At 41.3% G+C, this 14,992-nt stretch overlaps 2 protein-coding genes across 3 annotated transcripts in view; one reads left to right on the plus strand and one right to left on the minus strand.

Moving 5' to 3' along the window:
- Positions 1-2,021, plus strand: part of LOC139268901 (dnaJ homolog subfamily A member 1-like) — a 50,771-nt gene extending 48,750 nt beyond the window's left edge. For both annotated transcript variants that reach the window (XM_070887734.1, XM_070887725.1), the window contains exon 9: positions 1,596-2,021. In XM_070887734.1, coding sequence (XP_070743835.1) covers positions 1,596-1,814 — 219 coding nt within the window. In that variant the 3' untranslated portion in view covers positions 1,815-2,021. The remainder of the gene's footprint in view (positions 1-1,595) is intronic.
- Positions 2,022-6,940: 4,919 nt separating this feature from the next.
- Positions 6,941-14,992, minus strand: part of smu1a (SMU1 DNA replication regulator and spliceosomal factor a) — a 36,528-nt gene continuing 28,476 nt past the window's right edge. Inside the window, exons 8-12 of the mRNA XM_070887748.1 lie at positions 13,806-13,933; positions 12,854-12,980; positions 12,155-12,322; positions 7,541-7,693; positions 6,941-7,321 (exon numbers count right to left, since the gene is read on the minus strand). Of these exons, the coding sequence (XP_070743849.1) occupies positions 7,223-7,321; positions 7,541-7,693; positions 12,155-12,322; positions 12,854-12,980; positions 13,806-13,933 (675 nt within the window). The 3' untranslated portion in view covers positions 6,941-7,222. The remainder of the gene's footprint in view (positions 7,322-7,540; positions 7,694-12,154; positions 12,323-12,853; positions 12,981-13,805; positions 13,934-14,992) is intronic.

Consider the following 14,992-nt stretch of genomic DNA (forward strand, 5'->3'; position numbering starts at 1 on the left):
GGGGAGAATGATAGACTTCAGTAAGACAGGCTGGCGAAATCAGCGGATACATGGCAGATGAAATTGAACACAAAAATGTGAAGTGATGCATTTTGGTAGAATGAGAGGACATATAAACTAAATGGTGCAATCCTAAAGTGGGTGCACCAACAGAGATCTGGGGGTAGGTGTGCATAAATTGTTCAAGATGACCGGACTGGTTGACAAGTGTGGAAATTATAAATCACTGGTTTGGCACCAACTGGAGTATTGTGTCCAATTCTGGGCACCACACTTTAGGAAGAATGTGAAGGCCTTAGAGAGGGTGCAGAAAAGATTTACGAGAATTATTCCAAGAATGAGGGCTTCAGTTATGTTAGACTAAAGAAGCTGGGATTGTTCTCCTTGGAGCAGAGGAGATGTGATGGGGGTCTGGACAGAGTAGATAGAAACTGTTCCCATTGGCAGAAGGGTTGAGAACCAGAGAACACAGATTTAAGGTCATTGGAAAAAAAACCAAAGGTGGTGTTCAGAGAGTGGTTAAGATTTGGAATGCATTGCCTGAAAGGGTGGTGGAGGCGGGCTCAATGGTATCTTTCAAAAGAGAGTTGGATAAGTACCTGAAGGAAAAAAAATTGCAGGGCTACAGGGAAATGCGACTAGCAATGTCGGCACAGCCCAAATGGCCGCAACCAAAATAGACCCTGATCTTTTATTTTAATTGCTGTTTGTGCGGACCTTGTTTCCAAATTAGCTGCTGCATTTGCCTAAATTGTCACTGACTACACTTCAAGTACTGCATTGGCTGTGAAGTGCTTTGGTACGTTCCGATGTCATAAGGTGCTATATAAATTCAAGTTCTCTTTACTGCAACACTTCCTGCATGTAGCACCATGTGTTCATAATAACCATATCGATACACTTGTAAAGGCGTAGACATCGATCCCCTGACTACCTTCCATATAAGAAATGAAGACTGGAAGCAATGCCAGCATTTCTTTAGAGGTGTTTTTGATTTGTAGAACTGCAGATCTACCTGACTGGACATTATTTTGAAGCTGAAATTTAAGTTGGTAACTTGCAGCAGTGAAGTTGAATGAGAATTTTTTGTCTGCAGCGAGTGGTAATGATCTAGAACTTGCTGCTGATGAGACGATCAAGAATTTCAAAAGGAAATATGCTTGCAGGGCCATGGGGATAGAGTGGGGGAATGGGACTGGATTGTTCCAGAGAGCTAGCATGGACTCAGTGGGCTGATTGGCCTTCTGTGCCATTATGGCTCAGACAAGAGTGCTACTTAAATACTCTCTTCGAGTAGCAGAGTTTGAAGAACCAGTGGGGTGCTTTTCTAATTTCCACAAACAAGCATGGATCATTTGGGTGCTGCTCAAATTATTTTGTATTGGATTTAAATTTTAGGACTTTTTAAGCTTGTGATGTTAACACCTGTATAATTTGAACTTTTTTTAAATGCCATTTTTTTTAATAAGGATAGTGAAGCAACTGCAAGAAGTTTTAGGGGGCCATACTTTTTGTATGCTTTCAAAAATTATAGCTCAAGTTTATTAAACTGACAAACGTACATGTATCTTTCAACACTCTATTTCTGGCTTTAGGTGAATTTTCCTCAGAATGGCTCTATCCAGACAGATAAATTAGGCCTTTTAGAAAAACTGCTCCCTGCACGACATGAGGTTGACATCACTGATGACATGGAACAAGTAGATTTGGTAGATTTTGATCCACAGCAGTCGAGGCACCGCTACAATGGGGAGGTGTATCATGATGATGAGGATGATCACCCCAGAACTGGGGTTCAGTGTCAGACCTCTTAAAAATGGGCCTTGATGACAACTTCAAATTGTGGTTTTTTTTGTGGAAGACCACGTATGAAGACCGCAATCTCAGTAATCATTGTACATGTTTAACATCCATGGTTGCATTGGTTGTAATTGGAGGATAATCCTTTTGTGTACTCTTGAATGTTTATTGGTGTATTCTACAAACTTGTATTTAAATAAAAAATAAAGGTACTAATGGTCTTCAGAGGCTAATTTACTTGAGACTTTGGAAATATTTTGGACAATATTTCAAGAGACTAATATCCTTGCTGGGGTGTTTAAACTAGCTTGACAGGAGGATGAGAACCTGAAAAGATTCAGTAGGGAAAGAAAGCAAAGCAGAAAAAGTAGTACGTTTGGTATAAGTGACATCCAAAATCCAGAGTTCCGGAAACTGTTCCGAAATTCGGCTGCCCGGTCCTTGACTGACTCCCGATGCAGCCCCGCCACCTACGGCGGCCTGACCGACCCCCCCCCCCCCCCCCCCCCACTTGCTTTCTTCGGCCCAGGCAAAGACATTCTGAAAATTTCCAGAACGACCTTGGTCCTGAGGTTTCTGGATTTCGGACATCACGCCTGTAGTGCTAAATGGTATATACTTCAATGCAAGGAGTATAGGGAATAAGGCAGATGAGCTGAGAGCACAGATAGACACTTGGGAATATGATGATTACAATAGCTATTGTAGAGACCTGGCTTAAAGAATGGCAGGTATGGTGGCAGCTCAACATTCCTGGTTAAGGGTTTTCATTCAGGCTAGAGAGGGGGGGATCACTATTGATTAAAGAAACAATTACAGCTATGAGGATTGATATATTGAAAGGATCGCCATATGGGTCGAATTGAAAAACAGAAAAGGGGTGATCACACTGCTGGGAGTACTATTTAGACCCCCAAAAAGTCGGAGATAGAAGTGCAAAAACTATAGGGCAGTAATAGTAGGGGTTTTCAACTACCTTATTATCTTTTTTTTTTCTCCCAGTTATTTTGAATGGTAGAGAGTGTGGAATTTGTAAAATGCATTCAGGAGAACTTTCTTAGCCAGTATGTAGCAAGCGCAACAAGGGAGGGGGCGGTTCTGTACTTCGTTTGGGGGAATGAAGCTGGAAGAGTTATCAGTGGGATAAAAGGGAGGCTTATAACATACCATGGGCTCAATACAGCAGAAAATCTAGGATAGAAAGTGCAGGGGTGCAATTTAAAAATGACATTGGGAATGTGAAGAGCATGAAAAAATGTTGGCAAGTAAAATCAAGGAAAACCCAAATATGTTTTATAAATACATTGAGGATAACTAGAAAAAGGGGCCTATTAGAGACCAAAAAGGTAATGTGGGTGGAGGCAGAAGATGTGGGTATGGTTCTGAATGAATACTTTGCATCTGTTCTCCCAAAAGGGGTGATGCAGACATTGCAATCAGGGAGGAGTGCAATATTAGATGAAATCATCATAGGCAGTCCCTCAAAACAAGGATGACTTGTTTCCATGCCAAAAAAGGATGAGTTCACAGGTGTTTCAATGAAGGACCTAATATTCCTGGTCCTGAACTACATCCTAAAGAATGGAAGATGCCTGTGCGTGGATTTTTTTTAATGTGGTGGCTGTTGCACACCAGCCATCACATGGGTTTGACAGAGCTAGGTCTTGGTCCAGTGGCAAGGGTGATCCAAGATGATTGGAGACTTGCTGCTGCACAGACCTAGTGTGTGCACGCACACACATTGCAGTGTGGGCTGGCCCGTGCTGCCCCTGGCCCTGATCACATCCCTCCAGTCTCGCTGTATCTGCCTATGCTCCAATCACTGACCTGGACCTTGATGACATAACACTTTGCTGCCGTCGCCCTCTTGCACTAGCTTGCGCTGCTCCCGGGTCTCCGCTCCTTTTGTGACCCTGATCTGCCGTTGGTGTTCTCTTGAAATAAACAGAGGAAGCATTAAAAGTGGATAAATCCCCAGGCCCAGATGAAATGTATCCCAGGCTGTTAAGCAAAGGAGGGAATAGTAGAGGCGCTGCCCATTTTCCAATCTTTTCTGGCTACAGGTGTGGTGCTGGAGCACTGCTAATGTTGTACAGTTGTTTAAAAATGGAAGAATGGGATAGACCGAATAATTACAGGCCCATCAGCTAACCTCAGTGGTCAGATTAATTATTGGAAAAAATTCTGAGGGACAGGATAAATCTTTTAGAAAGAAAGACACAGATTAATTAGCATGGATTTGTTAAGGGAAGGTTGTATCTGACTAACTTGATTGAATTTTCGGAAAAGGTAACCAGGAGGGTCGGTGTGGTTTATATGGATTTTAGCATAGCTTTTGATAAGGCCCCACATGGCAGACTGGTTAGGAAAGTAAAAGCCTATGCAATCCAGGGCAAAGCAATAAGTTGGATCCAAAATGGGCTGAGAGGCAGGAAGCAAAGGGTAATGATTGATGGGTGTTTTTGTGATTGGAAGGCTGTTTCCAGTGGGGTTGCACAGGGATCAATCAGTACTAAGTCCCTTGTTTGTGATATATAATCAATGATTTGGACTTGAATGTAGGGGGTATGATTAAGAAGTTTGCAGATGATACAAAAATAGGTGGTGTGGTTGATAAAGAAAGCTGCAGACTGCAGGAGGATATCAATGTACTGGTCAGGTGGGCAAAACAGTGGCAAATGGAATTCAATCCAGAGAAGTGAGAGGTAATGTATTTGGGGAGGGCTAACAAGGCAAGGGAATACACATTAAATGGTAGGACACTGAAGTGTAGAGGAACAAAGGGACCTTGGCGTGCAGGTCCACAGATCCCTGAAGGTAGCAGGCCAGGTAGATAAAATGGTGAAGGCATACGGAATACTTGCCTTTATTAGTTGAGGCATAGAAGAGCAGGGAGGTTATGCTTCAATTCTATAAAACACTAGCAAGGCCATATAGCTAGAGTACTGTGCAGTTCTGGTTACCAGATTACAAGGAAGATATGATTGCACTGCAGAGGGGATTTACAAAGATGTTGCCTGGTCTAGAAAATTTTAGCTATGAGGAAAAATTGAATAGGCTGGGTTTGTTTTCCTTGGAACAGAGGTAGCTAAGTGATGACCTGATTGAGATGTATAAAATTATGAGGGGCCCTAGATAGAGTGGATAGGATGGATTAGTTTCCCTTGGCAGAGGGGTCAACAACCAGGGGACATCGATTTAAAGTAACTGGTAAGAGGTTTAGAGGAGATGTGAGAATTTTTTCACAGAGGGTGGCAAGGTCTGGAACTCATTGCCTGAAAGGGTGGGAGAGGCAGAAACCCTCACCACATTTAAGGGGTGCTTGGATGTGCACTTGAAGTGCTGCAACCTGCAGGGCTACGGACCAAGAGTTGGAAAGTGGGATTAGGCTGGATAGCTGTTTTGTCAGCTGGCATAGGCTGAAATGACCACCTTCCGTGCTGTAAATTTCTATGAATATGATGGCTTTGCTTAGCTGGAACTCCAGTCTAAGTTGGTTTTCAGCAAATGGGCCAAATTTGAATGTGTTAATTCTGACAACATTGACAATGGTATATGGATTTATTAACATTGAGAAATTGCAAAAATGCTTCAATCTTTTATAGATGGAACATTGACTATACAAATTGCATTGCAACTTTTTACTTTTAGATTTTCCTGGATAGCCACTTACCTAGTTGCCAGAATATCCTCAAATTTAGTCATCACTCTTTGGAAAAGGTAATTCAGCTATACAGTGTGAACATAGTCACTGATTAAAACATCTATGTCTTACTTGAGCCAGAAAAGCAAAGGCCTTTTGACCTAATAACTGATCTTGCTTGTGGAAGGAGGCTTTAATTTTGCTAACTTGGAGATTGATTGGGCTCAATTTTGGCCGAGCCTGTTTTTCGGCACACTTACCGGAGTTGCACCACTTATGTATGTTCCGAGATATGGCAAAAAAAAATGTTGGAACTTTGGCCGCTGTGTGGCCTCTTCACTGCAGTTGCGCAGCATGGCCAGTTGTTCTGTGCTGGAAAATGTGCCGGGACATCTGCACATGCACAATGAAATATGGTGATGTCCGCACATGAGCAGTAGCGCTGCGAGTTGGCAATTGGCCATTTTTAAAGAGCTAGCTAGCTGCTTGTGTTTTCATGCCAGAAGGAGTGCGGTGGTAGGAAAATCACATTCAAGAAGCGGTGCTGTGTTTGGTAAAGTCAGTGCTGCGTGCCAGAAGGAGTGTAGTATTTGGAAAAATCACTGCTGCATGCAAAATAAGTACTGTGTTTGGAAAAATCATTGCGTCTAGCCTCTCCGTTGAATCTCGATGCCGGCCAGTTTACTCGCTCCTGCCCCTAGCCCACACCGAGTGGTCTCCCTGTGCGTTGTCCCGCCCCTAGCCCAGGCCGAGTGGCCTCCCGGGTGCGTTGTCCCGCCCCTAGCCCAGGCCGAGTGGCCTCCCACACCGGCCCACTGCCTTCCCAGGCCGAGTGCAGAAAGATGAATTTCAGTTTGAAGATGACGGTAGGACTTAAGTTTTTTATTTATTATTGAGTTGTTAGAACTTGTTTGCAAACATTGCTAAGGGTAAGGCTTGGTTGGTTTAGGTGCAGGTCCTCTCCGCTTCCCGTCCCTATCCCAGGCCGAATGGCCTCTGATGTACCTACATGCGCCGATTTCTTTAACTCTCCGCAAGGGTTTTCTGAAGTGGCCACATACGCTGGCTTAAGTAGAAATGAAGTAACTATTAGCTGGCCAAAGTTGCCTAAATGGGCAGAACTGGTGTAGGTGGCTGGTAACGCCCCCTTTTGAGTTAGGCTGGTGCAAATTGATTGGGAAAACTGGGGATTTTTAAGTTACGCCAGAAAAAGCAAGTTACTCCAAAAAAAGAGAGCAACTCCTGGTCAAAACTGAGCCCATAGTTTTGAGTTGGATGTTTAGCCTGATTAAACCTTTCTAAGCATTAAGCTAATATAGGCATAATTGTTATTGTACAGGAGAATCTATCCAAATTGAGCTATATAACACTTATGCTAGCTATGAAGTGTATAAGGCAATTTCTACAACAAATTTTGTTATGGAACAAAAAAGTTACTGCACTTGGTCACTCCCAGAAAATGTAGCATTTTATTTTAAAACTCAGTACACTGTTGAATTCTATAAAAAGTGTTCTGTTTTAATGATCTATTGGTTCTGCAACATAAAACAATTTAAAGTCAATAACAGCACTATTAAACCCAATTACTATATGCATTATTCTTATGCCTAAACAGATTCAGCTTCAGTACAGTCATACTTTATACTAACGGGAATGTGGAGAACTGAAATTATAATGAAACAGGAAGTTTATTCTACAGAGAAAACCACAATTAGTTATACTTGTAAGTGTACAATAGACAATGGGTTTAAAAAATAAACAATAATAAGCATCAATCCTTCAAGGTTTCCAGAGTTTCAGGAGACCATCTTCACTGTAGGTTCCAATCAGGTTCTGATGTGGATGATGAGCAATTCCAATAACATCTTTTTCATGAACCTGCAGAATTATACCATACAGATGGTTTAATGTACACTCCCACGTATCAATACAAAGATAAAGGGTCTCACGAACAGTCTGCCAATTTATTTCAAACACCCCTCTGCTTTTTCCACCAACAAAAGCATTTTAAATAGCTTGTGTTTGATTACAGGATAATATTAATGGGCAAGATCCAGTTTAGCACTTGGATTTATAGAAATGTATTATCCCTCTTACCGTCAATGTTCTTTCCAGCTTGCCAGTCACGGTACTGAAACAATATAGCACAAAATCTTCACCAACGCAGTAGATCCATTCACCACGTGGCGACAGACAGCAGCACACAAAGTCACCTCCCTCTCTTTTACCAGAGCTGAAGCTCCTCACAATCTGTAACACAGAATGATTGTTATAGCTGGGGACCTAGCAAGAACTTTTGTCTAAAATTCTATTACCTTTGCTTTAGGGAAATTGTGCTTTTGGCCAAAGAAAATATATTGTCTTTTAAACAAAAGTCACAGATTTAATTTGTATTTATAGCTCAAAATTTCTATACAAACTTCAAACATCAACCTGTTTCTAACTTTTCTATTTAGATAATTTCATAAAATTTACAGCAGAGAAAAGGTCATTCAGCCCAAATGGTTTATGCCCCTCCCGCCCCTCTTCATTTAACCCAGTGGTGGACAAAGTACGGCCCTCAGTCATTTTATCCAGCCCGCTGGACGGGACAGAAATGTGTGAGGTGGAGCTTGAGCTGTACATTAGAGTTGCGTCATGGCTGCTCATTTTGACGACTCTTTTACCGAAGACAGAGACCGCCACTGCATCTTCTCCCAGTAGCCAGAGTGAGACGACCGGGGGCAGGGTTCTCATTGCCGTCTAAGACATGGAAGTGGATTCAAGAGCACAAGGACTCCAGGTAATGGCACATGATTGTAGATCAGGCCTTGTGAAGCCTCGGGCGCCTGTACTCAGCACACTAAAGAGAGAATAACTGTCGTGTCGAAGGCCCTGCAACAACAACTTTTACTTATATAGCGCCTTTAACGTAGTAAAACGTCCCAAGGCGCTTCACAGCAGTGTTATAAAACAAACCAAATAAATTTGACACCGAGCTTCATAAGAATTTACGGCAGATGACCAAAAGCTTGGTCAAAGAGGTAGGTTTTAAGGAGCGTCTTAAAGGAGGAGAGAGGTAGACAGGCGGAGAGGTTTACGGAGGGAGTTCCAGAGCTTAGGGCCCAGGCACCAATGGTTGAGTGATTATAATCAGGGATGCTCAAGAGGGCAGAATTTGAGGAGTGCAGACATCTTCTGGGGTTGTGAGGCTGAAAGAGATTAGAGAGATAGGGAGGGGCGAGGCCATGGTAGGATCTATAAACAAGGATGTGAATTTTGAAATCGAGCCATTGCCTGCTGACACGAGCCACTCTGCCAAACACTCACATAAACCTTCAGTACAACATATAATCAATCAATCATTTCATTCATCCGTAATGGAAGACTTTTCAATTTTTCACTATTTTGTATATTTAAGATAGTATCTGCCTACTATCTGAATTTATGTTCATCAATTATTGGAATGATAGAGGTGGGTATGATCATCAACACTGAGTTGGCCTGTTTCAAATTTACCAATCTAACACTTTGCTCTCACCAATAACGGTTAGCGTGGTTTTTAATTCTTGCACAATTATTCACACCTTTTATTATCTCACTTAATTAGCATAATGGAGGCATAACTAAATGAACCCGGGTATATAGGACATTGCATTCACTTTTTAATTTAAGCCTTTTTTCCCCATACCATGAACAATTTAAGTTTGTCATGACTGGAAGAAGGCTGTAGAGATTTATGTTGTTGGCCAGTTCCAGTAATAAATAGCACTCGGGGAAGAAATGTGGATTATAATGATGCATTACTTGTGCCCATTGTCAAGTGAAAATCCACAAACTATAGGTGTCTTGCCTTTTCTCAGGAGTGAAAGTACGCTGACAATGAACAAGCCCAATTTGATGGCTGATTTGGGGCACAATTTGCGGTATAAAATCATTTTCCAAATCACCTAATTACTTCTTAGCGAGGTTTCAAAAGCATCAATGTAGCATTTTCATGTGCAATTTTTACAGGTTGGATAAATGATTTTATCCTTGATTGTGCCTTATACCTTGCTTATAATTGCCAGTGGAAGCAGAATCTATCTCTCATTTTCCACTACAAGAATGAATTGAGACCATTTGGAATAAACAGACTGTGCACTTTTAAATGTTACTCGTAAACCTGTATTGTTTGTTGGCATGTTAATAAGTGTTATTTTTTAATAAGTGTGAAAATGACGTGAGCTTCGTTATACAATAAATGCCATAACAAATTTTAATGGTAACGGTTGTTAACAATTCATTTGATTTGTGCGGCAATGTTCCATCGAATTCTTTTTTTGTGTGCAGTCCCTTTAAATTTGCTGCGTGGCTGCTGCGCATGCGTGGTATCTCTTCCAGCAGCAGGAGCTGGTAAACAGCCTATGCGGGACTGCACACCTTAAGGGGAACGTTGCTTGCGGCCCTCAACAGCTTACTAAAACTTGTTAAGTGGCTCTCCAGCCCAAATAATTGCCCAGAAATCCAGATCCAGGTCTTCCCATGGGCAAACTACTGAAAAAAGGAAAAAAAATGCGCACTTACCTAAAAGGTGCTGCGCCTGCTCGAACTTCCGATCCTGAGGCCTTCACTCCCTACGCATCGGAGTGCGTGCACGTTGGGACGTCCGTATGCTAGAGCTGGAGTCACATGGCTCTGGGCAGCCAATCAAGGTATAGTATTTTCTCATTTATAATAATGGGAACTCCGCAAGTTGGAGTTGCCATTATTATGAATGAGAAACCCCCCCAAACACACAACACTAATAAAAAATAGAAAAATACACTACATATTTAAGATTCATTTAAATTAAAGTTCTTATTAAAAAATATATATTTTCCTGACTTTTTAAAAAAGTTTTTTAAATGATGCCTTAAAGTAAACTTACTGTAGTGGGGAGGGTTTTTAAACAATAAAATATGTTTTCATGTGTTTATTTAATTTAATTTTAATGTTTATGTATGTTTTTAAACACTTGGGCCTGTAAAAGTAGGCTATACCCCTGCTTTTTCAGGCGCAAGATTTTTGAGGACATTTGCTGGGCAAGATATGCGCATTGCGCGCTGAAAACCGGCTCTTCCGATGCCTTCCCGGGTCCGTAGAAACTTGGTACTGGCCCGGGGACATCGGAATTTCAGACTCATTAGCCCACCCCTGATCTAACCTCATCAGCATAACCTATTTCTTTCTACCATGTGTTTATCTAGCTTCCCCTTAAAATGTATTTATGCTATTCACCTCAACTACTCCATGTGGTAGCGAGTTTCACATCCTAACCACTTTTTGGGTAAAGACGTTTCTCCTGAACTCCCTATTGGAGTCATTGGTGACATATTTACGGGCCCAAATTCCTCCCAATTTTCCAATTAGCTTGTTTTTTTTCTAATAACCAAATAGCTTTTGCTATCTGATTATATTTCTCCCAACCCAACATCTCTCCTGAAGGCTTGATAGAGAACAATTCCAATGATTCCGGTGACCAAGTAGCTACTTTTCACATACAAAGCCAGTGAGCGCTAGCAGGCTATTGAACCCTTACTGTACCAGTGCAATGATTGAGAAAGGCTTTTTTGCAAACTAAATGAAACACTCTACAAGAAAGACAAACAAAAATCCAAGGAAAGGATCAGAAGAGAAGACAAAAAATGAGATTTAAAAAAGAGAAAACATGAACATTTGTTAGAGAGTCTCAATACACTTTTGTAAATGATCATTCAGCAAATATAGAACGTGCTTATTTGTACTGCATTGTCTGATTGGCTCTCCATTATCACATGACATATTGCTGATTGGTCCCCTTGGAGGATAAGCCACACCCTTAAGTTTCTCTGGAAGGTGTAACTGGAACCGCCCAGCCTAAGTTCTGACTGACTTTGCAAAGTGTAATTTGATCCATTCTGACTTCAGAAGCCAGAGGATAGATCTCCACCAACCCAGCAAAAGCCCCCCAAGTTCCAGCTGAAGTCTCTTACCCCAGCGCAAGTGCTGCCTCCCCCAGCCAAAGTCCCTTACCCCAGCGCAAGTGCATGACATTATCCCCGCTCCACCATAGATGAGAACATTCTGTGACCCACACACAATGCAACAGGTTTATTGGGTATGAACTGAATAGTGACAGTGTCTTGACTTCTGGATTTCATCCACTCCAACGATGTATGTCTCTTATAACACTTCCGTCTTCCCTCCCTCTCTCCCGTCTCCATACATGCCTCCATGCATGTCTCTCTCCCCCTCTACCCATGTGTGTGTGTGTCTCTCTCTCTCTCTCTCTTCCCCCCCCCGCCATGTCTCTCTCTCTCTGCCGCTGCCCACAGACTCGGAAGAACGACATGGTCAATTGCAGGACCCCACTTCCGGTTCCGGGCGGGAGGCGTCGGAGACAGAGTCCAGCGGTCGCAGGCGCAGAAGGACAGAAAAAGGATAGTACAAACAGTCACGGAATAGTATATTAAGTATTTTCTGAATAAGCCAAAATTGAGTTTTTTTGCCAGCATCAAAGTGATTACTTTCTTTGGTCTCCTAATATTCAAAATATCCAGTGGTTACATTAAAAAGCAACCCATCTCCCCATTAAAAATCTTACATGTCTCATGCTTTGAGTGAAAGCAAGACACTTATAAGCTTGCTTCATGAGTGAAGTAGTGTTTAAAAAAAATTCACACTCCCTCCATTGAAAACGAACTACTACAGTAAACTGGTGCGTAGCCATACCTGCCCCTGCATGTTCATGATGACTACTGTATTTGATCGGTTACACACTACAAAATGTTCAGGATTCTTTGGCAGCAGGTGCACACTGTTCACTGTGATATCGGTACCAGCAGAGCTTCCCAATGACTTGAAGGTATTTGCACATTCTGTTGTCTTCACATTCCAGATCTGCGAGGCAATAAAAATATTTCACTCGACTCAAAATAGATCAGCCTTGTATCGACTCAGCAGGAGTCTCTTTACATGAAAGCACAACGTTGAAAAATTTATGGTGTTAATTTCATTTTTGTGAAAGCCACATAGAACATACAAGCACACATGCACATACTTTCAGTTCAAACAAAATGTGTTTCCCATTTGTCAGTCCTGGCTAAAACCCAAATATGATTCTACCGATTGTTAGGTACATTGGACCAGATCATTTTGACTTAATCCTAAAGGCTACTTAAAGGAAAAATTACACATTGAATTTTACGACCAACAATTCCAATGATTTTAATACAAGTTTAATCATGAATAAAAACTTTTTGTAAATTATGGTAGATTTGAAGGGTTTGCAGTTCATTGATTGCCCAACACCACAAGCATGTAATGCCCCTGACCTACTGATACATTTATTCACCTGACATGAAAAAGTTTTCACATTCACAGATTTTTCACCGGTGTACATTATCTTCCATTCTAATATTATTTAAGTACCTTTACACTGCCATCAGAGGATGCACTCAAAATGTAATGTCCATCTTGTGTAAAAGTCACTTCATTAACAAATGATGTATGACCTCTGAACTCCTTCAGCGTTTTTCCAGACTTCAGACCATGAATTCTATCAAAAAGAGCAAAATATAAAATTAGCGGCACCAGCTGTTTGACGGACTGCCCTTTCCTCACACTATTCCTTGACCAAGTAGTCAAGCGTCAAAGGATCAAAGGTGAATCTTACTCTTACTCCTTTATCCCTGTGGACCTGGGGGAGGGGAAAAAAGAAAAACATCTTACCTCAGCTGACTTGCCCGCACTCCCTACCTAACAGATCAAGAACTTGAAACATGGCATTGAGTAACAAAACATGATTTATTATAGCACTAACACAATGCATCCCCTCTAGGTAATCAATCGTAACATCTCCTTCGCAAAAAAGAAAATAATTTTAGAAGCTCAGTATCCCCATTTGAAATACACTGTCTTTCACCTTTATATCATTTTCGGGTTCCCAGAATTAGAACAAGGGATGCTGTGCCACCATTCTGAAACATTATCCTAAATGGCATTAAGGACTGACAAAATACATCATATATCTTATTTAGATTTGGTCAGATCATAATTACAAGTTGGTCCAGAATGAATAATGATTCATCCAATTCTGCTAGACCCGTATACACTCTCTAAACCATCTGCACCTCCGAAACAGACTGCCTGGGTCGTAGCATCACTGAAAAGTGAAAGATGTCATAATGCAGCTTTATTCTATGTTGAATTTTCAGTCCCCGAGATTTAGCGATTGCAATTCACAAACTCTATACAAATCTCAAAAGGTGTACTTCTTCCCAGGATATGGTTAGAATATTCCATAAGCCCCTCCCCCAAAGCATTTCTGTGATGAGATGTGGGGCAAACCATTGAAACAAATGAAAATGAAATGACGTCTCACCGGATTGTTTGATCAAAAGACGCACTGAGAATCTGACTACTGTCTTTGGAGAAACTGAGGCAGGTTACTCCCTTACTGTGAGCACGTTCAAATCGGCGTAGACACTGACCACTCTGAATCTTCCATACCTGTGGGCAACCAACATATTTGTTCAGCATTTAGTATCCCAGTCCTCTTGCGCATCTTTACATTTGCAATGCAAAATTCCTTTAGTTGAAAATTTCACATATATCATTCATGATCTCATTGTTGTTTGTGGGAGCTTGCTGTACGCAAATTGGCTGCCACATTACAACAGTGACTACACTTCAAAAGTACTTCATTGTTGTAAAGCACTTTGGGGTGTCCTGAGATCGTGAGAGGTGCTGTATAAATGCAAGTCTTTCTTTATTAACAAATCACATTGCAAAGCAATCAATTTAGCTCTTATTTAAAACGAAATGAGTGGTGCTGACCTACACACTCCTACCTGTGTGATCGGAAGAAACCAGGGTTTATAGTGCCGAAACCAGGGATATGTGTAAAACTCGTGGCAAGAGTTTGATTTCCGTTACAAAATAAAACTCAAAATAAGAAAGACTGTAAAAAAACTTTTAATCTTTTTGGCTCAATTTTATTTTCTTTACAGGAAGGGGATGGAAAGGGAGTCACTAAGATATACTACAAAGAAACATTTCATAGCTGTTATAAAAATTGTGTATAATTAACAAAAACCTATTTTATAAAAGGAAAACATAATGTGGGGAAATGAAAGAAATGTAGAAAGACTTGTAAGCAATTATCAATGACTGCAAAATGAAGGTAAAGAAGATCATAAGCCAGTGGTGAGTATTGTGTTGAATTCTTACAATCAAAGATCTATGATTCAGCTGTGGCTCAGTGGGTAGCACTCTCACTTCTGAGACACAAGGTTGTGGGTTCAAAAGTCTAGGGCTATGGTCACAAAAATCTAGGCTGACACTCCAGTACTGAGGGAGTGCTGCATTGTCGGAGGCGCCGTCTTTTGGATGAGATGTTAAATCGCGGCCCTGTCTGCTCTCGTGGACGCAAAAGATCCCAAGGCACAATTTTGAAGAGGAGCAAGGGCGTTCTCTCCAGTGTCCACGACAATAATTATCCTTCAATCAACATAACTAAAAAAACAGATTATCTGGTTGTGCACGTCTTTCTTTCAATATTCTTTAAAT

Source organism: Pristiophorus japonicus, chromosome 1 (genome assembly GCF_044704955.1).
Source record: "Pristiophorus japonicus isolate sPriJap1 chromosome 1, sPriJap1.hap1, whole genome shotgun sequence".
NCBI classification, from domain to species: domain Eukaryota; kingdom Metazoa; phylum Chordata; class Chondrichthyes; family Pristiophoridae; genus Pristiophorus; species Pristiophorus japonicus.